Genomic DNA, 24085 nt, shown 5'->3' with positions numbered 1-24085 from the left:
CACCACCCTGGACGCTCAGGAGTTCAGGCACCAGCCTCAAGTTTAGCAACCTAACAACTTAAGTTTAGCAACTTAACAACTTAGCTCCTTTCTCCTTGAAGCACAGAAGATGAGCTAACACCTGTGTGAGGGACCCAGAGGACCCGGCAAAGTTTTCCCAAGGGGAGTTTAAACATATTCATAGCAAACAACGATCATTTGTGTTCTTCACATCCAAGACTCCAACTCGTGTTTCACGACTAATCTCTGCAGAAACACAGACAGTGTGCGTGCAACACAAATATGTAACACACTCAAGTTAAATAACTTGCTTCCATCTATTGCACCACTTGAAATGCTGTTCATTTTAACCTAGTATGTTATGCCAGCATGTTGTGATCACTTTGGATTGTAACTGTACCTCCTGTTTTCTGAAGGAATTTTTCTAAAAATCTCAGCCAGAGGAAAAACATGAGAAACCCTATTCTTTCAAAGGTTATTAAGTTATAAAACACAAGGATTTAGCACAATTTAGCAGCCATTTACTCACAGGCAGCCACTATACTCTACTAATATGCATATTTTAATAAACACATTGTAACATTTATAGTTTAACATAAAATCATGGATGTTCCTATAATTTTATTCAAAGTAATAAGAGTTCCACAAGCCATTAAGCACTCTGCCTTGGGACAAAAAGACAGGTTAAAAAATCATTTTTAATGTTAATTTGACAAGATGTGGTAGACCAGGGAGTATCCCAGTAGCTGTTGCTACCATCTTCTGAGACAATCTATCTCACATATTTGATTGATACTTCAAACAAGAGGCTAAGAGAAAAGCAAGTGCTTTTGGTATGAAGAGAAACCAAGTCACACCCATCAGAACACGGCAGCATTTTGCAGCTGAGGACGGCAGGCAGAACACGGGCTGAACCGAGCGCAGCTGTCCGAGGCAATGGCACCGCAGGGCTGCGAATGAGCAGCAGCCGTCTGCAGCGCTGCGATACTCCCAAGGGATTTCTTATTTCACTGGAACACCCCAATACGGAGGAAGTAGAAAGGTGAAGGCATATTAGTATGCTTGTTCAGCAGATCCTTCCCTAAGCGATTTCAGAAGTTGACTTCATTCTGGGCCACTGTGGTGAAAGGCAATAAATCAAAACAAGGCTCTGGCAGTGTGATGAAAGATGAGCTGAGTCTGCTGAGGTGATGCCATTTATAGGCCTGTGGGGATATATTACAGAGGATGAGATAGGAGAGGCAAAATGGCAAACACACCTGGAACCACTGAACTGGGTAAAATTCACCACGAGCTGAAGGCCAGGATGAAGGCTGTCCAAGGAGAAAGGGGATGCTATTGCCAGAACAGCAGCTGTGCAAGCAGCCTCCTGCTCCGGAGGGTTTCCAGTTGGCTCTGTGCATGCAGAGCATGGTGCTGGCTGACAGACAGCCCAGTTTACCCAAAGCAACAGTCCCGAACACTTTCCTGGAGGCTCTGCAATAGTATTCCAGCAAGCGTTGTCACTGCCAGCACATCTTGGACCAGTGAACTAGATTTCACATTTCTGTATCTCCTCCCCCTGTTTACTCTAGGTCCATGGGGCTGTGCAATTCTGACCCCTCCTTGTGTCCCACTGCTGTCACCTTATCAGTCTGAGAGACTTCAGAGGAGTTAACGCAGAAGAGGAAAGAGAATGGCTGTGAAAACCTGCCTTCAGCAGCCAGGGATATCATCTGAAGACGCTCCTTAGGGGTTCAATCGAGTATCCACCAGCATCATTGGAGAAGCTTCCACAGACTTCACTGAGAGCTGGACTAGAGCCGAGAGGGCCGTTCAGTACATTGAAAGAGCAAACTACAGAACTGCAAAACCGAAATCCCATCTTCCCTTACAAAAACAAAAGCACCCCCCCCATCTGGTTTTTTTCTTGGTATCATTTCTATCTGCCTTACAGTCCAAAGCGTCCTTCTTTCTACCAGCCTCTTGGACTTCACAAGCGCATCTAACAGTAATTCACAGACCAGTACCCTCAGCTAAGCCAGTGCATTATTTACAGGGAACAAGAAGAATATTATTCTGTATAAATTATGCATAATCACTATTTATCAAGCTGGGTTAATTGGCACATAACAAAAGAGCTGTCTGGTGCACAGCTGAATAATGTGGAAGCCAAAATTGATGGAAATGGTACAGCAAAAGCCTGATTGTGAGAGAAAAGTCACATTGCTACATGTTAATTCTTCACTGACTGCTGCCCTTTCTGAGGAGGAGGGGGCGGTCAAGTGGGACAGGCCTAGGTTGAAATTGTTTGTCCATCTCAGAGGGTTTGGACAGACTGTGGTAGCTTTAAGTACTGATTCAAAGTCTGCTCTCAGCCAGTAGTATAGCGAAATGTTCACCTGGTGCAAATCCATTGCTTTCTGTGCTTCATGAGACCCTGCTACATTCATACACAGAGAACAATCTCACTAATCATCAGCAACAGCATGAGGCTGTGATGGCGATTGAGAAGTGGAACTCTTCCCACACCTTCTCTTGACCGAGAAGAGCTAAATGCTTCATATCAAAGCCAGACCAGCAGTCCTTCTACTCAAGAGGTCCTAAAAGTCCTCATCAGAAACCCACAGTGTCACGAGGCAGTGGCAGTGTGGGGCAGCACTTGAATTTCTATAGAACCGCACACACCTGAAGATCCACGGCTTGGTCAAGCTGCTTCTACACACCCAAAATTGCTTCTCTGACACCAAAACACTGCGGAAACTTAGGAAGGAGAGGAAAACTGAGGCAGGGAGAAGACCAAAACAACAAAGGAACCTCAATGCTATCCAAGTCTTTTCTGGTCATGGGAACAAAAATTCTAGTCCTTATGGCAGAAAATAAGCATGAATTTCTAAAGAGCAATGTGCTGTGGATCGTGCCCTTAGTAAGCATCGCTTCAGTGACCCTTCTACAGCTCTCAGTCAGTCCTTGCCATGCCACAGGAATTACCAGTTCAAGCTCTCAGATCAGGCACCACAAATTATAGCCAAATTTTCTATTTTTAAAGCCATCCTGGCAATCCACAACCTCCTACTGCTAAGAGACCACTTTTCATCCTAATCCCACCAGCCCCACAAGCTGCTCACATGGGAGAATGCCTTTCAGAGTTGAAGGGAAGACATCAAATACACACTATGCAGTTTAAACCAAAAACCTCTGAGAAAGAGGTTTGGGGTTATCATTCAGCCAAGGAACAAGCAGAAGAGTCTGACCAGTGTCTCAAACACAACTGCACAACACCCAGATCAGTACAAAGCTGGGGTATACAGCCTCCAAATGGCAGCGTGTATCTCTGTGGCAGTAGTCACTACAGTTGATCTGCCAGCACCAGACAGCTGAATTGGAGCATTTGGGGCGAGAGGTGGCAATGCAGTTTATGGTGTCAATGAAGGCTTCCACCTGGCAGCACCACTGCCACAGCTCTGCAGAACGAGCACTTTCCAGAAAACCACCGTCACCCTGTAGGCCTGTCCCCATCGCTGGTCATCCCTCATGTGCAGCATCACCTGTGCTGGGAGGTCAACAGAACTGCACTGAGGACAGGAAGGGTCTTTCCAAGAGACTGCAAACTGGGGAGAACCGCGGGGACAGTCCTGGGTGACACCACCAGGCTCTGCAGGCCGGGAAGCCCTTCTGCACAGATGTGACCACGGGAGGAACTGCTTCATGAAAGTGATGAACGCGATTCATTTTTCAGCTCCCTTTTAAATAGGCTTAAAAAAAAAGCAGCTCGCTGTGTACATCAGAATAGAAACTGATATGTGACTCCAGTTAGAGACTGTAAATAATGCCTTAAAGTCAACATATTTGTGTCCTACCAAACATCAACAAAATTTCTGCTTCACTCATTTCTTATAAATTAATTCACAATATCTTGCTGGTTTTATAGATTAATGATGCTGAATTTTAACTTTTGTTAAAACTAGTGTAACACTCACCAAGAGAAGCATTCACGTCACTCAGCAAAAATCCGCTCATCACAAATTTAGGTTCAAAACCAGGAAATCTGTCTCCACACACACACACACACACACACACACACACACAGATCTTATGTAATTCTATACTGCCTATCAAAATAGCAGACAACAGAAGCAATTATGATAATGTGTCTATTTGTTTAAATTAATACATCATACAGAGCTAATGTTGGGCTACTGTTACTGAATTTTCCTAACCTGATTTTTGAACAGACATCCTGACAGTGTCAAACTTTTCAAAGCGGCCCATCAACAGATCCTTTTGGACTTGAAAATTCTGTAGGACTTGGAACAGATTTATTTGGTGAACTCAGGTAATAAAGCTTTTCAGATAGATTAATGGACTAAATGAAGTGTCTCTCCAGACTATAAGAGAAGGCATAAGAGACATCATTTTCCAAGAAATGTCAGTTATAGGCACAGAAGAATTCTTTGTACTCTGATTTTCTCTGTACATTTTCCACTTACATGAGCCAGTCCAAGCCCTCCTTCCCACTGGCAATGTTATCAGTGAGACAATACCTTTCTATAACAAAAATAGCATAGAAACTTGCATAAGAAAAATGAATTTGATAACAATAGAATGACTTTCTCATAATAATTTAATAAATTGAAGACACGAAGATTTAAATCCTCCAGTAGAGCTGCACAAAAAGGACTGATGAATTCATCAGCTCTTCCAAGCTTCCCAAAGAAGCCCAGACAATATTTCTCACCTCCTATGCTACAGAGATCACCTATAAAAAAACCCCAGACATTCAAGTCCCTCCATTATGCCGTTCTTTGCCTCTGGGGCTAAACTCACTGTTGAATCTGCAGTAAGGAAATGTGAAACATTTAAAAATATTCCAATTTGTTTCTCATCTTTCTCATTACAGTAATACACTTATAACACCCTTTCTGGTCAGGAGCATGTGAACCCTGAAGTTACTGTGTGGATATATAGCAAGCTACCGACCTTTATAGTTTCCCACTAAACCAAGAAAAGTCTGCAAAATTATGCCAGAAAAGCAAAGGCAGGCAGGCTGTCCCCAGCTTTAGTTAAGTACTGTCAGTCCAGTATTTCAAGAAATCTTGAGACCTACAGAAACCACATCAAATTCACCAAATCACAAACTCCAAGAACTGAAAATTCCCAGATTATTTTGTACCCAACAAAATAACTTAAAACCAAACAAAATCCGCCCCTTCCTGGCTCTCCAGTTTTCCATAGCTTATTGCAACTACTCCTAAATTAAATCCTATTGAAGATGACCTATTAAGGAAAGCAACCAGGATTTGAGCAGCTGTATTGGAACAGTTTATTTTCCTTTGTTCAAGTAGTAAATTGATATTATCCCAGCTTCCTTTTCTCATCCTCTTCAACGTACCTATTCCATCCTCGGCTGGATACAAAGTCAGTTTTTACAGACCATTTTCAAGGCCTTGCACTCAGCCCAGCACTCTCAAAATTTTTTATGGATTTAACAGCATACTTCTATATGCAGTCCTTTCTCTTTTTCTTGTTACTGTATAAAAAATGAAGACAGAAAGTGCTAGGAATAACAACCACAGCGATGCAATCCTGCAACAAGTCAGAAACTCCTGCTCCTTGTAAAAATAAATGAGAAAAAAAGAAGAAGAAATGTTTTTTTCCCTCTGGTTTATCCCAATGACAGTCAGGTTGGTGCTATGAGCAAAGACAGCAGGAAAGGCAATTTCACACAGAGTAGATGTAACCCATAAATTCACAGTGTCTCGTTAAGCACAGAACCTTTGGAATTGTTTTCTGGTTTAATCTATGTTCAATAAAAATCTTTCATCCCATCAAAATTCTCAGGTTTTACACGGATTGAGATGGTGGCCAGCGGATAGGAGCCTCCTCTTTACTCTGGAGGAATTAAACGCTCTGAGTTTGTCCTCTTGCTTGGTTGAGGGACTATGGGAACAGAAAGAGAGATTGATAGAAGCAGGGTAATTTTGTAGCCGTGAATACATGGATATACAGTACACCCTACTTCCAAAAGAAGCAAGTGTGATTTAATCTCTGTTCTTCAGAAAGAAAACCTCCCTTCCATAAAATCTACCCATGATACAGTAACTGAAAATCTTTCAGAACAGCACCAGCAAACGCACCAGGGTTGTGCCCTAGAAGAGAGTACTTTCAAGCAATTTCACATCTTAGAAAGAAGCACAATTTAACTCTCTTGCCTCTGGATCTTTGCTAAGCTGAGGTTTCCCGTCACTTACTTGGTCCTTTCCTTCCCCAATTCCAGCCCCCCAATCCATTCTCCAAGAAAAAAACCACCCTGCTATCACACCATTAACTTCGAATAAAAACATAACATGGAGTATATTACTAGGGAATAAAGAGAAACCATCAAATGGTCACAATAAAAATATTTTCTTTTACCAAAAGGACAGTTCAAACAAATGCAAATAAGTACAATATCTAGGATTTTCATGACTTCAGCTCAGCAAAATAAATTTGCTGGGTCAAGCCAATAAATGAAACTCATCACGCCATACAGAGCTGCAGTCGCATTCTGAAGTTTCTTTCTAAAAACATTGTATCTAGAGTCCACCCAGACTTCCCAAATGAAGAAGAGGATCCGAAGCACAGCCAGTTAGTTAGAGCCAATGATGTGGGAAACGTGAGATCATTAAATTCTTCCCCTAAAAGGCCTATCTCTGAATATCAGTTTTGGGAGAACAGGGGAAGCAAGTGAGAAATTCATCTCACCTTGTAAAACTTAACTCACCTTTGTGAGACTCTCCTCAGGAATCAAGCAATCATACTGTTGTGTAGCTTATCAAGAAACATCACTGACTACAGTAATATTACACAATGATGCTGCTGTACATATAATTTTAAAATTGTTGTCATTGATATAAGCAGATGTTGCTGCACAAACAGGAGATGTGCATTTAATCCCTGATGCAACTGCAGTGGAACACAATAAAAACATAGCTATAACTATGTTTCATTAATTTCAACTTCTGCGGTTTGTTCTAACTCATTTTGAGTTAGAACAACAGACTGTTCCAATGACAGGACAGAAGCTGCCGCCAAAGGACCATCTGCTGAGCTTCCCTCCAGTGAATCCCACAGCAAAAGCCGATGTGATGGAGCAACCCAGGCAAGAGGGATCCGCACCATTAAGTAAGCGACAGAATGAAGGATGGAAAACTTTGGAGGGAAAGTGTAGACGAACACAATCACTGCATGACTGCCATTTTTTTAAATAAAAAAATCAGAAAGACGAAGGTATTTGCTATGAAGCCAGAAGACTACTGCTGTATGCACTGCAAACAGGGCTTGCCTCAAGGTTTTATTTGATTTTAAAATGAAAGTGTGGTAATAGAAGAGATTTAAATGGTCTCTTTTGTATCTGCATCTTCCAGGAAATCCTTTCCTCATTTAATAAAATAAAATTTTCTCCACCTCCACAGCAGAAAATTGTTTGAACCAGTTAGTACCCGTTGGGGTTTCATTGTGTCAGCTCATTTCAACATAAATCTGTTAACTGGTTGTTTCTAACGAAGGTACTATAACACTCTTCAGAGTCTGACACCCTATTCTGTGTTCCTGCGAGTAAGTTTTAATACTTCTGAATTAGGATTAAGAAAAGCCTATGTATGCACCACCTATAAGGACATATAATTCAGTGTATCATTTCCTGTCAACAGAGGCAACATTTTTATAATACATGTATTGTACGTGTGCCAGTATGAGATGAATAGTCCTGTAACTATAATCAATACTGTTCATTCAAACAACTGGCAGTAGCATTTCAGACAACTGGCAGTTTCATCAGTTTCACTGGGCTGCCCAAAAATAAACAGCTTGAGAGGAATGAATGATCTCTGTGCTTATCTATAAATAATACTAATCTCAGCCATTTGTTTTAGGGGGTTCATCACTGGGAGCTGCAGAAATCTTGTGTCAGTGCAAAACGCACTGAAGAAATGCTGAAGAATTATACTGTTGGCTTTTCATTCACGCTGTTCCTGTGTTTACATACAGGCTCCACGCAGAGCACTAGGATCCTCCAGCGCTACAGCAGTCCCAGCTCTGCGGGAAACTCGCACCATCGCAGGGATTTGTAACCATCGCACAAGCCAAACTGGACTCACGGGAAGCTCCAGCGATCTGAGTAAACCTACCCTGGGAATAACTAATGCCACTTCTGGGGAAATGTGAGCGAGTCAGGGATTTTTAACTACTTCCGTGTGAAACCTGCCCACTCTAAAGAGTTTTTGAGAGTGAAGCAAACGCAGCGGTAACGAGACTGACACTGAGGCGGGTGGGTGCGAGGTGAACCCAGGCAGACAAGGAACAGAAGGTGCCATTCACACAGGCCTGTTCGCTCTATCTGGGAAGCGAAGTAGCGCTTTTTTTTTTAAAAAAAAATATGGTCTATCTGCTCCTATCTATCAAAGCAAGGCAAGAACCGAGGAAAAGGAGTAGATAGCTGACTAAAGGGAAAAACACCACATCTCTGCATAGTACACATTGCAAAGAGAACTTCCAAAGCACCAGAGTGAGAAAAAGATGCAATTTCTGTGAAGTGCCTGTCCCTGGCAGCCCGGCTGGGCTGCGGGTGCGCACGGCAAACCCCGGCCGCCCCGCCTGCAGCCTGGCGGTCACCGGCCCTGAGCTCTGCTCCTGCAGGAACATCTCCCAACCACTAGCAATTATTATCAGGTTTTCTACTGTATTTAACCAGTTACGAGTCACAAGATGCCTGGTGTGTGCTCCAGGGAAAACACAGGAATGCTCAGCTCTCCCAAGCACCCAGAGGCTGGCACTCTTTTGCTTCCAGGCGGGATTCGTGCTGCCGCGAGACATGGCTGCAGAGAGCTCACTACACCACCAGGCTGCTGCAACTTCTTCCTTGTGGATACCAGGAATGGGAGCCAAAGTCATCAGCTCAGCTCCTTCACACGGAGTGCAATGTTCCAAAGAAACTCCATCAGATGAGCTCTACAGAAATACCTGCTAGACTACTGAGCAGGAATCAACAGCTTATGTGCTCACGTCCAGGTCACCAAAATGCTGCTGGACTGCGGTGGTTTGACCTTGGCTACACACCAGGTGCCCAAAGCCACTTTATCACTCACCTCCTCAGCTGGACAGGGGAGAGAAAATTGTTGGGTTGAGAGAAGGGCAGGGAAAGATCACTTGGCAATTACCATCACGGGCAAAACAGCCTCAACTTGGGGAAATTAATTCAATGTATTGCCAATCAAATCAGAGTAGGATGATGAGAAACAAACCCAAATTTTAAAACACCTTCCCCCCACCCCTCCCTTCTTCCCAGGCTCAACTTCACTCTCGATTTCTCTACCTCCCCCCACAAGTAGTACAGAGGACGGGCAATGGGGATTGTGGTCAGTTAATCACACGTTGTCTCTGCTGCTCCCTCCTCCTCAGACTCTTCCCCTGCTCCAACGTGCTCCTCACCACGGGCTGCACCGCAGGCTGAGGGGAACCTCTGCTCCAGCACCCGGCGCAGCTCCTGCCCTCCTGCACTGACCCAGCTGTCTGCAGAGTTCTTCCTCTCACGTGTTCTCACTCCTCTCTCCAGCTGCAACTGCTGTTTTGCAGCTGTTTTTCTCCCTTTTTAACTACATTATCCCAGAGGCGCTACCACCATCACTGACAGGCTCGGCCTTGCCCAGCGGCAGGTCCATCTTGGAGTCAGTTGGCACTGGCTCTGTCAGACAGGGAAGAAGCTTCTGGCAGCTTCTCGGAAGACACCTCCATATCCCCCCTGCTAACAAAACCATGCCATACAAACCCAATACACGAACCAGGTTTAAAAAGTCATGTTGTTCGGTCTATAGCCATAAACAATCACTTTTCAGTCTCAAAGCCTGTTTCTCAGGAAATTTATATCCTAGCATCATCCAATTTACATGCATACATGTAATAGCTTACTGCTATTATAATATGAAAAACAATCTGCACAGCCATCCACACCAAGAAAGCATTTCAGTGGGATGTTTTGGCATAATGGCCAACAGAAAAACTATTAATGGTACCGAGTTCTGCAGAAGAACACTCGCTCTCCAGTGGACAAACAGGATGCTCTCAACCCAGCTGGTGCCTCCACACCTCTGTGAAATGGGACAGGCTGTACTGTGGAAGTTGCCTTTGCAAACAGAAAGCCAGTGGCTGTTTTAAAATGAAAGCCTTGATTATTCCACAATTCTATTATTATATTGTTAAAGTAAAATCATTTGCAGAACGTTCATTGAGAAAAGCCAGCTTTTAAGAATGGGTGAACCTATCAAGCTGCACATCTTTATTGCTTTGATCGTCAATATTTTGAAGCTACTATTTTTTGTTCTATATTGGCAATAGGTCTCCTCACACTTGACTGTAATTATCAGAGCACAATGTGGTACACTTCTCTTAGAGATCTGAAGTTGGACTCAGTCACAAATAAACACCCCAAACAAATTAGTTAGGAGGATGGCTAAAGAGGTAAAATAAACTTTCTTGGATTCAGATAAATAAGGAAGTAACAGCATGCGCTGCTAATAAGCTGAAGTCCATAAGGAGAGAGCGTTGGTGAGCAGCTGTAGGTGGAGGCCGGAGCTGCGCTCCTGCTGTGGGCACTAATTGACTCTTTGCTGGTGGGCGCAGCGCAGGAGGCAGCGAGCGGCCTCTGAACCGCGGGCCCTTCTCCGGCATGCAGAACAAAGTCACAGTCCTGATCATCCAGGAGGTTTGATCTTAATGCTCTACACTTCTACAGCATCTTTCATCCAAGAATGAAGCAGGCAGGACAGCAGGGGAGAATCTTAAACTACTACTACCCTTCCCACACCCATTTTGCACAACATGGTCTCCTGTCTTTGGAGCTTTCTGACACTTTTTGCAAGTATATTCCACATGCACAGTATTACACAGCTGAATTTCTGAGAAACTCAAATGATAGATTCATATTTCACACACGGCTTCACCGAGGCTTCTTGAAAATAAATTAATAATTGATTTTGATTATTTCCAAGAAGATTTTAATCCCCTTAGAGATAATGTTGCAACAGATTGAATCCAACCCTGCATACACAAGAAATACACAGGGCTGATATAAGCATTTTTAGAGACCACGTAGTAGAAAGGAGGAATCATATTAATGCTACTTGCAATTTTGTCCAGAAAGATGCAGTTTTAAATTCATGTGAAGATCCTGATTAAAGCAAGCTACTCCACAGCAGCAGATTCTGCAACCAATTAACAAAACAATTCTTATTAACACGGAGAATCTCCAGACATTATCAAGGAAGCATAAAATCTTTTCAGGAAAGCCTGCAAGGAAACTATACTTTAATACCAAATTGTATCCTCCAGTGCATACAGCGATTGCCTCAACTCAAATCTCAAATCTCAAATGCATCCTATGTGAAACAGGGGCTAGCACTGCAGAGCAACACAATAAGAATTAAAGACAGGAAGTGCAGATAATTTATCTGAATAAAGCTTCCAGGAGAATAACTGATTTATGTTGATAACGATCCAAGCTGGAACCTGACCAGGATGCAGGAGTTAGCAGCATCGCTACCCACAATAGGTTCACTATTCACGAAAAATAACAGGGTGTTTTTACAGATGAAGATACGTTAAAATGTTAGCTTTATGCTTCAGGCAAAAGACCCTGTTTTGCCACAGATCTGTTCCTGAACTGCCCTCTGGAGTGACTAAGAAAAAGGTGTCATGTTTTTCAACCAGGACTATCACTCTTCACACAAGCAGGTACGAGATACAATGAGTTAAATCTCACAGAAGAGCCTACGGTTTTTAATGTCGCACAGCCTCTATTCACACAAGAATTACAAAATCTATAAACTGATGCAGAGAGAAACAGAGAAAAGTAGTGAAAGGTTCACAGCTACAAAAATACGTATATGGGGGGGAAAGGAAAAAAGAAAAATGAATATCTGAAAGTAGGGATTGTATAAGTGACTCCTGCTAAAAGCAAGGTCAGCACTTTCCACTGGAGACTATTTGATTTACACTATTTTATTTCAATTGAAAAACAAAATCTTTCCTTGGCAGATTCTGCTCTACACAGTCTATTACAGATACTTCTGAGATACCCAGCATCATTTATAAAGGGACACTTATTGCTGCTGAACGTGAATGTTTTGTTAAATTTCCCAAAGTTCCAAGAGGAAATATGTGTGATGCTACACAAGGGAATATTCAGTTAGCTGCTGAACTCATGAGCCTGGACAACCTGGGTAGTCCTGGAGGAGAGGAGCGCTGCTGGACCCGCATCCCCCACTTATCCAGAGGCTCAAAGCCAAAAACACCCCACGAGGGACCACTCCGGTTTTACGCTTTACTGGCTTCACTCCTTCAAACTCCTACAGAGTCATTTCAAGTTTACCCTGGTGTAAATCAGATCAGAGGAAGACTCCATTATATATCTTGACTGCCCATATTTACCTAATGAGATACAAAGAAGTTTGATTTTTCTTTTCTTTCTGTTAGGGTAGAACAATGAAGCACTAAAACATTTAGGTCCCAGTGGTCATTGCAGATATGCACAAGTACGTATTACTGCTTGCAGTTTCTATTTGTGTTATTTAACACAAAACAACTGGCAGTAAAGCACATCTGATACATATGAATGCACATCTTTGCAACAGGACACTGTGGTTGTGGAAACCATCACTACATTTACTACCCTCTGTATGTAGTTAAGCTATACGGCTTCATGCTTTAAACGAGGCAACTTCTGCACCTCGAGCACCAAACTGCAGTAGTAGCAAACTTGAGAAGGGTTAACTGGTCTCATTTTGATAAATTTTGGGCTTATCTCACTGCCTCTAATAATAATAATAGTAATAAAGTAAGTTGTCTCAGTGTGGAAAGACATGCAATACGTACTTTAACTAACAAAAACTGTCCATCCATAAAATCCATCACAAGCGGCTTGAACTGTACACCCTGAAAAATGCAGACAGCTTCTTCCAAAACACACATTTTCTTTTTCACACTCATCATCTATAAGTCATTATAAAAATTGGGCAGAACAGGTGCTTTTACATTGACAAAGGCAGATTCATGTCTGCAGAAACATCTGGCTAACTCAGGCTTCAACAAAGTGTTTCAGTTAAGACCAAAAAAAAAAAGTGCAAAACCCAGCAATCATCATTTCCAAAACTAAAAAACTGGCTTCAACTGAAAACAAGTCAGTTTTTTGAAGTCTGACATTATTTAAAAGGCTTTTATTTTTAATTCTCTGGTTTTCTGGTTGATCCCCATCTAACCTTTAAAACCTCTTTGGAACCACATCTGAAAGGAAAGATTAGCAAGTCATACAGCTCCCATCATTTCCAATCATGCGTTTTTGAAGCCATGCAGCATGGTGTTCCGGGGTACACGATCCATTTCTGGGATGCACAGAACAGCAATGAGATAATGGTTCTATGCAGGAACTCGGCCTGAGCTGGCCGAAGCATTCAATATAAATATATGAAAACTACCATTAGTCACAAGAATCACTCTGCTGACGTGGCTGAAATAGGAGAGAAATGGGATTAGCTGGCATAGGATGATCACATATATTTTTTCTCTTTAGTATTATTTTATGTTCATCAAGAAGTCACAAAAAGCAATGTTTTAAAATGGAAATTCAAAATGGGACAGCAGATACTATGCTGACTTCTCACACATTCAGCCTTTCCGTAGGTCCAACTCCTTTTGAAATTCACCACGATAGCCACAAACTCGCTCTGGAGATGCCACCTGACCACTGCACAGACACTTTGGAGAAAGATGGCCAAGTACATTAAACTTGCTAGACAATTTAGAATCCCCCCAACACTTCCAATTCAATGCAGGGTTAGACACTGGGTCAGTCCTTTGCAAATCAATGGACGCTAATTAGCTCTCATCTAACTACTGGAAAAAAAAAAAGAATGCACATGAACCTGAGCTTTCTGACTATCAGACTTCATTAGAATCCAAACTTGGTGACACAAGTGGTAAAGCCTGAGAAGACAAAACTCCTGTAATCAGTAAAAAACATCATCTTACCATGTTCTGCTGTAGAGAGGCTATGGAAAGTTCATTACCTGAAAACACTTATTAATTACCATTTCTACACAACCCATCTCTCCCTCAGAAGAAAAAGACAAGTAACGACAACAGTGACAACCACCGAAAAGTTTTAAAGAGCTCAGCACGCACAGCAGGGTACAAAGACCACTAAAGGTGTGTGTCATGATGCAGCAAACCTGCGATTTGCAAGACCTGACCCACATTCACAGGGTGGGCTGCAGCACCTGTTTGGGACTAAGACCTCTGAAACAGAAATCAAAGAAATCAGGAAGGCAGCAGTTCATGAAAAAGCTGTGAGGTGAGGTCCCTATTCCAGCACGTTCTAAAGACCTCACCAGGAGAAAGCAACAGGCAGCACTGCTTCCAGTGACAATGGTTCTTCTCCCAGCAGTCGCACAAGCAGCTTGGGTGCGGGTCAGGTAGGTGAGAACTGGGCACAAGCTGTCCTGTCAAAGTGAGGACCATACTTACAAAAAAGATCCAGGCTGTGTAGGAACTTCCAATACTAAACTTGCTTTCTTTTCAACAGCTTTGCTTATTTCAGGTAAAAAAGCTGAAAATTTCTCCTTTGTCAAGTGATAGATTGGTTTGCTGTACAGCTGCGACACATGTTCTCCTAGGTCCATCAGTGGGAACGTACGTCGTCTTCAGGCAAGGACAGCAAATTACCAAGTGCTAATTCCAATTTCTTTTACAGAAGTATGAAGAGTAGGCTGTGTTGTTTTGGTATATAAGGGGAGAATTGACTAATACAATGAAAAAGGCACTGTTAGCCAAAGGTCTCCATGTTTTTCACTGCAAACAGCCCTGCAATACCTGCCTGATACAGGGAAATTGTATTACCCTTGTATAAAACATAGCAAAACTGTGCTATCAAAAGTACAAACTGACTTACTCCAAAGCATGCTAAGAACCATCAGAAGACTCCACAATTTCCCAAGTTCTGTCCCTTTACCACATGGGCTGGGCCCAAATGCTTGATGACAAAACCACGGATGAAGAAATCAGCAGGCACCATTACACACATCAGTCCAGGAAAAAGAGGTGTGAAAATAACAAAATATACGTGGAACAAAGTAAGTATGCATGGACTATATACCATCAAAGAGTAGATATACCTTTCCCAGATATCTGCCTATCATTTTAAAGATGGTTCTTGTATTAAAAAGGACTCCAGACAGTGAAGTCACCATGCAGCCCTGATTTGTTTTTTTAAATCCTTGATCAGAATTTCAAACACCACATTTGAATAAACTCCAACAAATACAAGCCCAACAAAAGGGCAGAACCAAGCATCCAAAGGCAATCACTTAACTTGCAAGTGATCTGAAAGCGAACATGTTGCAAATTGCATTTGAAAAAAAAAAACAAACAAGAAACTTCCAGTATATCTGAAATGTCCAAATAGTCAAGCAAAATAATTACACGCAAGTGACCAGACAGGTCTCTCTATTCCCGCAGAAGAGTGCTCAGCTGGGCTGTTTCCAGTGCTGGGAGAGCAATTCACGCTTTCTACAAGCGCCTGGGCAGGTTATTGGCAGCGTGGAGTCCCTGCGGGTTGATCCCTGTGAACGAGGGCTCCTGTGCCTCCTGTGCAGGTGTGTGCGAGGGTTGCACGCTCTCACTCGCTATTTTAGAAGCGGTTAGGATGATAAAACAGCCCTGGTGCCTTAGACACCAGAAGGATATGCAGGAATATGGTAGGTGGACTCACTGACATTAACTCCTTTCTACGTTCACTCTTCCTCTTCACACAGAAACCTTATCACCAGCTTCTCTCTTGCTCTGTGTACATACGATAGTTTTACCCCTAATAATTACATCCTGGTGAGATCAACTAAAAAAGCACATGCTGCCTTTGAATGTTTCACATATAGCTATGCACTGATAAATGAACTCCACATGTCTGGTGCTACAGAAGTATCTCCAAACTCCCTGATACAGTCAGGCCAGAGTCCGTCCTGTGGGCATCACTGTGATGATAGTTATTAGTGTCCACGCTGCAGCGACTACAACCAGCCAAACACGAGTGCCTGCTTCTGAGTCCCCACCAGATCACTCCATATTGATTCCAAGTTTGAGGCTTCTAGAGTATCTGATATTCTGAAAATCAACACTGATACAAAGCAGGTGATACAACGGAGGCAAGCACAGCTCTGCTGGGAAACATAACACATACACATTTAGAAGAAAAAGAATCCCTATGAATGAAATCTGGAAATTGCTTCACTGCAGTGATCATCACACAGTTTCACAGAAACTGGTTTGATCTAGATCAATCATTTTTATATTTCTATTTTTAGATTGCCGCAATTGTTCCAGTGGACGTACAAGCCCCTGTATAGCAAACTTGGCGACAACAGGTAGAGCTTTTAGGCTCCCTTAGAAAGGAGGCCACAGCCTCCCAGCGATCTGCACCTTACAGCACCATGGAAAGAACTCATCTCAGGCTGCAACTTAGAGGCCAAATACGAATTCAACATAAATATCTTTCTCACAACAAATGAATAGGAGTTTTCAATTATATGGTCTGGCTTGGTTTGAAATCGAGCTATGAAATCAAACTGTTGCTGCTTTAAAAATTAACGTATTCTAACTAAATCAAAATTAGCGTTCCAAAATCAGTAATGACAAAGCATGTACCTTAAATGGAAAAATGTCAGATCGCTGGATGGTGACAATAAAGAATCATTAAGGACACAGCTCCGTCATTTCACACCTTCTTGCATAACAGTCCCACGCTGGCAGCAGGGCGGCCTCCCACCTCCCGACGCCGAACACCACGAACCCGGAGGAAACAAGCCCACTGTTTTCTGTGGTTCTTGGGCAAGCTCCCGAGCCAGCCTTCAGCAAACCTGTGCGTTTCTGTTGCTGTTAACAGCCACTGTCACACTCTTGTTTCCCACCATGGCATCTCCGTTTCCTCCTAGAGACACAGTACAGCTGCTGCACATTTCACTGGAATGTACAGTTCATCAGCCGCTCTCCAAGCCATGCCAATAGTCTCATGGGTCTCCAGGCCCAGTGCTACATAGGCAAAGTGAACAATTTCACCCTGCATTTGCACAAAACCTTTCAGAAACTGAACAAGTAAATGGCGCTCTTCATCATGCTTTACTCTTTGCTCATTTGGCGAATTCAGAGTTTCTCAAAAATGTGTCCGTTCATGTGAGATTTTTTTACCCATCTCTACTGTGTGAGTTAAATGGAACCCTAACAACTAAATATGGAAATGCTATGTATGTAGCAGAGGAGGAGAGAAAGGAGAGTCAGCTTATTTTAACATTAATTTTTAAAATAACAAAATATACTTGAAAGCAACATGGTTCCTTCTGCTAACACGATCACATCCAGCTTCATGACTAACCATCTCCTCTGCCACAAAGTGGAAACAAACTTCAGCTGGAGAATACCCTTCACCTTTCACCCCACCCCAACACTGCCAAAGCTTTGGCCCCTCAACTAAAGCCAGCTGGTTGTCACGCAGCAGTAACACACAACACTCAAGCACACTCCGCAGCATTTTCAGGGATCTATAACGAACAGAGTTGTGTAGAAAGCACATTTCCAGGTGCTTTACCACAGAATGCTGGGAGAAACCACACTGTGTTCCTTATCGGGAGAGTGAGACATCTACCCTGTGGTCTCTACTCACAAAACCACCCGCACAGAGCTCACACTTGGCAGGGTTGTCAGTGAGACATGCTGATGCTTCCAGCAGAAGGGAGATGACCACTTCCAGCGTCAGCGTCCTTTGCCAGCTGGCCACAGAGTACACAGATGCAAGGGAAGCAAATTATCTGCCCACTGGCAAGAAGAAATGCTGAGCAGCACCTAAGGAAAAAGTGTGTGTGCGTGCACGTGTGCAAGTGACTATGCCTGTGAGTATACATATATGTATATGTATATGCACCTGTGCTTAGGAAAGGGAGGAATGCAGTTAAACTGGAAACATTGTCTGCTACTACCCCTGTGGTATCATTTGCTGCAATGTTCTCACAGCAAGAAACAGGCACTTTTCCCATTAAAGTCTTCCAAGCTGAATTTCAAAGATTAAACACATGCGCTGCAAGGATGCTCAAGAAAATTTTCTGAAATCAGACCCCCTCAACAAAGTGTCTGATCACTTCCAGGATTTTAGCAACTTAAGGTAAGCACGTCATTCTATCTTAGTCCCTTAAAGAACGAGTGGCTGTGGAAAAAACACTACACATCAACATTTGGTAAATATAAAAAGCCTTCTGCGTTCAGAAGATTTATGAGAAATCACTCAGAAAAATTAACAGGACAAGAATTTGCAGCTGATAGGTTAGGTTTAGCTGGGAGAGGGAATCTGCCTGTAGATTAATTAGATTCTGCAATCACAGCCCCTTTCCACCCGTATGCATCCCATCACCATCATTACATGATCAACAGATTTTAATGAAAGCTAATGCTTGCTTTTGAGAAATTCCATGGAGACTATTTATAAGGTTGAGTTTACTTTAGTAAATATTTCTTGAAAACTGTACGTAATGCAAGTGCACGTTTGTTGGCTGTAAAGGTGTACAACAGCAATTTTTTGCAATGACAGTGCAGAGAGGGAATATGAGATCTGTGTGCTAATGAGCTGACACTGCAGAGGCTGGAGCAGTGTTAGTATAGTGCACTACAAGTGCAGAGCAGAAAGACATACGCGGGTTATTTCCAGGGAATATGATCTACAGAACCGTACGCATAATTCAACATTAATACTAACATCCTTCATCAGAGGTTATAAGAAAAGCCTGAAAGACACTTCAGTGATGAATTTATACATTTGAGTTGTTGTATTACTCTGAAAAAGCCAGCTCACTCCCTACATGAGCATTTTGGAAGAAAATATAACATCTACATTTTACTTGATTTTATTCATTCACAGGTCAAGTTTACTTTCTTCCTTTGCTTTTTCTGATGGCAAAAAGCTGCATATTTTAAAAGATGCAATAAACCCCCCTCCCCTGCCCCGGAGCCAACTGATAAACTTCAATTTGCCTTTAAATACACGGGAATTTTCATCTGTGTTTGCATTTTCTCTCTATTAAATAAACAGGTAGGCAGATAAATACAGAGTGGATGAATACTGTATGCATGCATGTAAATTAAATATACAGAGAGGGGCTCAGTGCTAGCAGTGAAGCAGGGAATACATGTACATGAATCAGATTATGCACCATTTAACTGAAAAAGGAATCAGAGGGAGGGGCTTAGGGTAGGAATTTTCTTTTGTTTCTAAACAAGTTTGTTCCCATGTTGGGGTATTGCCAAATCAGTCCTACCAGAGGTGGGCTCTTTATCTCTGGCTCATGAGGATACTTCAGAAGAGCTTTTTTCCTCCTGCCTCTGGAATGCAGCAGATTGCACCAAGCAAGATGTGCAGCTGTACAGTAAGAACATAAGTCTCCCCTGAGCAGAGCCCCCCTCAATCCCTGCACACATGAACACTCACTACTGCCACTAGCAGAGAAATTAACGCAAAGGAGAAAGAAAAGTACCACATTTTGGATCCTGACTAGCACAGGCACTAGGCTCAAGCTACACATGCTACTTTCTCTGATTTCCCCTCAGTTCCTTTCCCCATCCCACCACAAAGTCAGCCCCAGGCTCCCTCTCCAGTGACGGCATCAGAGTCACTGCAGGTTTCTCTGCTGTGGATCCCTGCCAATTGCAAATATCGATCGAACGGCTGTGTGACAGCACTGGAGACAATTTATGCTTATCTCCAAGAGAAGTAAAAACGTTATGGAAAGAATTCCTGCGTGGGTCCAGCAGCACCCTGCGATTACCTGTCACCCCCGTGGGAAGCGAGGATGTGATTAAGGGTACTTAGGGCAGAATGTTTTACATGTTACCAGGTAGCGTGAGGAGCTATTAGTCCATCCTAATGCATTGGTACGTATGAGCATTCTGACTTTCAAAGATAATTGCTTCCAGATCCAAAAAGAGAAACTGTTCTTTTTTTTTTTTTTTCATTTTGAACAACTGAGACCTATATGACCTGTGACTTGGACTCGCCGTATTCTTTTCCCAACAACAGTATTACCAGATGGTTGACATAGCTATGGACAAGGTCACCTTTTCATTTTCTTTCTTCTGTTTCTTTCTTCACATCTTCTATTTTTAAATAGGTTACTGTAGGTTGGTATTCTCTGGTCTACAGTTTCTCCAGAGATTTAAGTTTTCCCAGTTTTACTACAGTGGTAATATGTGTGTCAGAACACGCAGCCCTATGCTACAGAAAACCATCTCATCTTACTAAAATCGCCACAGCTTTCACTAAGCAATGACAAAAATCGTTAGATGTCAGAAGATGAGAAGCACAGTGACTAAAAAAAATCCATTGACTGCCTCTGCACAAGGTTCACTTGGCTTTCTGGGATCTGTAAAGAAGTTCTGGTAGAACTTTTCAAAAACAATTAATAATTAATCACCCAAGCAGTTTAATGTATTTAGTTTAAATCCATATAATTGATATTTAGGAAACTATGTCTGAGATACAGCCTCTTGAAGGGATTACACTGATTAGGGATTAATAGTCTGATGTTTGTTGTAAGAGCTCTTGAGGCTGGATAGGATTAGTAAAATAAGATGCAAAGTACAGACGCTTTTATTTACCATTTTTTCTACTTTACCTAATATTTTTATTGGATAGTACATAATTAGCCCCCTGCAAAAGTTTTAAAGATCCTAATTCAAAGCCCTTTAAAAAGTGTAATGCTGCACTAGCAAGAAGCAGTCACATGGGGGATATGTTAGAATATCAATCCAAAATTTGTCCAAATATTTCCTTATTCTATATTTTCTAACCATCAGCTTTCTCAGAAAATACATGAAATCTTAGAAGAATAAAATATCTACTCGTCCAGCCTGCCGGTTATACAGTGTGGGAGAGGATTATAAGAACCACCCTATCCCTAACAAATAAAAAATTAAAGGAATAAGATATTCAAAACATAAAACTGTTTTACAGCAAGAGATACTAGTTTTCTGTACTCTAATACTTCATTATTTTACTACTATGCTTCCTCTTTGAATATGTTATACTATAAGCATACGAACAAACAGGAATCCTGCTCCTAACAAAGTTAGCATATTGCATTCAGAGGTCCTTTAGATCATGTACAGACGTATTTCTCTATACTGCAAAGGGCATGCAACTACCTCGCAAGAAAACTCCATTCATTTTTAAATGTTTACAATAAAAACTGTATAAAACTGAATTTGGACACATCAGTAAAACACATATTCAGGCACCACTGTTGGTAAAGGACTGCGTTTTTAAATGCAGAACACGCACGAGTCTTTCAGAATGAGATTTTGCTTTTTAGCACCACATTAACACTACTCAAAGTTCTATTTTGCTGCTTCTGTTAAGAAAGACTCAAACTGTACATACACACTGCTTGTGCAGAGCTATTTCTCATAACGCTGAGCATTCTGATTCCATTTTCTCTCCCCTCAGCTCTAACGGTGTTTGTCAGTTCAGTCTCCTCAGCTCTTAACAGGACCTTCACTGTAAGAAAATAACCCAGTAAGCCCTCCTAGCTTTGCTCCCTCAAGGTCACTTGTAAACTGCTGGTTTTGTTTCATTCCTACATGGTATTATTTGCAAATGATGCTGTTTCACGGGTGAGCTTGTAGCCTCCACAGAAGAGGGATGCTACTTCAGCGGCAACTCACTGATCACAGCTACACAGCACTGCTATATAAATAACATGGTTGTTTTTCTGCAAAACAAAACTAAAGGGGTGAAAACAAGTAGTGAGAGAACTTTCCCTAAGGTATTATTCAACCATAGAATGCTGCAGATCTACTAAACCTCATGTCAGTACACACATTTGTTGCACTATATCGTATGAACAAGAACTCGAGGCTACCAGGAAGAAATTGAATGTAAAGATAGATAACATATAAATATATATTTTTTTTTAAAAAAAGTATGTATTTACTTACAAGCATTTGTCACTGAAAAACTGTTGGAAGAGTCCAAGTGATCTACGTGATAGTTCAAATGGAAGGGCTTTTCTGTGGTATTTTGGTTTGTGTTGTATAACTGCACAGCAAATCGAAATGCACTGTGCTCCTGAACAGTGTTCCTCATGAAAAGTCCACCTAGCATGGAAAAAAAAAATAAAGGAAAAAAGGAAAAGGTATTTCAGAATGAATTTTGAGGAGAAACAGTGGCAATAAGTTACATTTGCATGCTGCACGTCTCAGAATGAACAGGAGCATGCTGAGCCTGAGCACATAATCCTGACAGAGCTCGCACATGAAATACATACTCCAAGTCCAAAGTTAGGGTTTTAAAGCCACACATCCCATCCAGGTGCCCCCTGAGCTACTGGGAGTCACTGGGAGCTGCAGGCCAGTACTACATGGATGCCCACACAGAGCCTAACGTAGGGAACTGTGGCTCCTAAACCATCTCCAGACTACCCAGATAAGGTCTGCGTGGAGTTCTGTGCTAAGGACACGGATGTGTGCGGCGTGGCAAACGTGCGGTTTCAGACGGTCTGCTGGAGCACACGCACGGCTGAGCGCTGCTCCAAGGGGAAGGCAGGCGAAAAAAACCCAAGTTCCACTCGCCTGCCCTCAGCCTTGCGGCTCGTTCGGCCCCAGGTTTCGGGCACGTCGCTACAGATTCACGCCGTTACTCTCTCACGTTATTCGCTACATGGGATGCGCTGCTTCGGGGCGCGATTCCGCAGGGGCACGGAGCGAATCCCCCGGCGCACGGACAGCGCGGCAGCCCGGGCACGGCTCGCAGCCGCCCCAGCAGCCCGGGCACCGCTTCTGCCTGTCGCTCGCAACCACGGGAAGGAGCCGGAGCGGGGCTCGCCCCGAAAGCCGCCGGGCCCCCCCCGCTCCCCGTCTACACAACTTCCCCCGGGCTGGCGCGGGGCAGGAGCGGGTCGCGGTGTCGCGGCGGGGACTTACCTATACTGATGGTGTTGGGGAACCCCGCCAGAGCCTCCCCCAGCAGCCCCGCCAGCAGCAGCAGGAGGGTCCGGGGTGCGTTCTGCCCCATTTTCTTCAGCCCCTGCGGTTCAGCCCCTAAAACGAAACTGGCGGCACAGGCATGGGCGCAACTGGAGACTCGGAGTAGTGTCAATGGTGGTGGCGATGCTGGCGGAGGTAGTGGCAGGGATGGTTCCCCTCCTTTCTTCCTTTTTTTTTTTTTTTTTTTTCTTCCCCAAATCCCTCTCCTCTTGTCTTCACCCCAGCCTGGGAGGGCTCACTGGCTGCGAGCTTGCCTCTCTCCCCCCGTCTCCAGCAGCCCCCCCCAGCGCAGGGACTTCCCCCAAAGATGGTGGGTAGCGGGAGCCGGCGAGGCTGCTCCGCCCGGGCCGGGAGGGGGTTATCGATCAAACTTGGCGTGAGGCGGGCTGGCAACCGCTCGGCTCGGCCCGCCCGCCCAGCCCCGGCGCTGGCGTCTCCCGGCCGCGGCGGCAGCGCTCGGGGCTGCGGTGGGAGGCAGCTCGGCGGCCTGGCGTGGGCCGGCCCGGGGCTGCAGCTGGCCCCTTTAAAGCCGCATCGCCTCGGCGTGTGTGCGAGTGCGGTGCGAGTGCGGTGCGTGCGCCGGGCTGCGGCCGGGGGAGGGGCGGGGAGCCGAGCCGAGCCGGGAGAGGAGGGAGGGAGAGCGGGCGGGGTGCGGGGGATGCGGCCGGGGTCCTGCCCGCGCCCGGCGGCGGGGAAGGCGGGCGGCGCGGGGGCCGAAAGGCATCAGGGGCGCCTCGGGGCCGCGGGCGAGAGGCTCCATGAGGGCTGGGGCCTGGCCCTCGGCGGGCGGAGGACGGCGCCCGAGGTGCGGGGGCGGCTTGGGGCGAGGGTGCTGCGAACGGCCCCAGGGCAGCCGGCACGATGCACTTCCCCGGGGAGGGCTGCCTGCCCTGCCCCCGAGTTCTCCCTATCCCTCCCCTCCGGTGCTACCGGCAGAGGGGGGAGCCTCCCGCATCCATCCGCCCATGGTGCATGGAGTGGAGAAAAGACAAGGACGAGTTTATCC

General features: G+C 43.9%; 1 protein-coding gene across 2 annotated transcripts in view; it reads right to left on the bottom strand.

Annotated features, from left to right (window-relative positions):
* GRIA3 (glutamate ionotropic receptor AMPA type subunit 3) overlaps positions 1-23302 on the bottom strand; it is a 144568-nt gene extending 121266 nt beyond the window's left edge. For both annotated transcript variants that reach the window (XM_082061564.1, XM_082061563.1), the window contains exons 1-2: positions 23017-23302; positions 22033-22191 (exon numbers count right to left, since the gene is read on the bottom strand). In XM_082061564.1, the coding sequence (XP_081917690.1) occupies positions 22033-22191; positions 23017-23107 (250 nt within the window). In that variant the 5' untranslated portion in view covers positions 23108-23302. The remainder of the gene's footprint in view (positions 1-22032; positions 22192-23016) is intronic.
* Positions 23303-24085: the final 783 nt, after the last annotated feature.

The sequence above is a fragment of the Streptopelia decaocto genome (genome assembly GCF_964273445.1).
Source record: "Streptopelia decaocto genome assembly, chromosome: 10".
Lineage (NCBI taxonomy): Eukaryota > Metazoa > Chordata > Aves > Columbiformes > Columbidae > Streptopelia > Streptopelia decaocto.
This window is presented reverse-complemented; position numbering and strand designations above follow the sequence as displayed.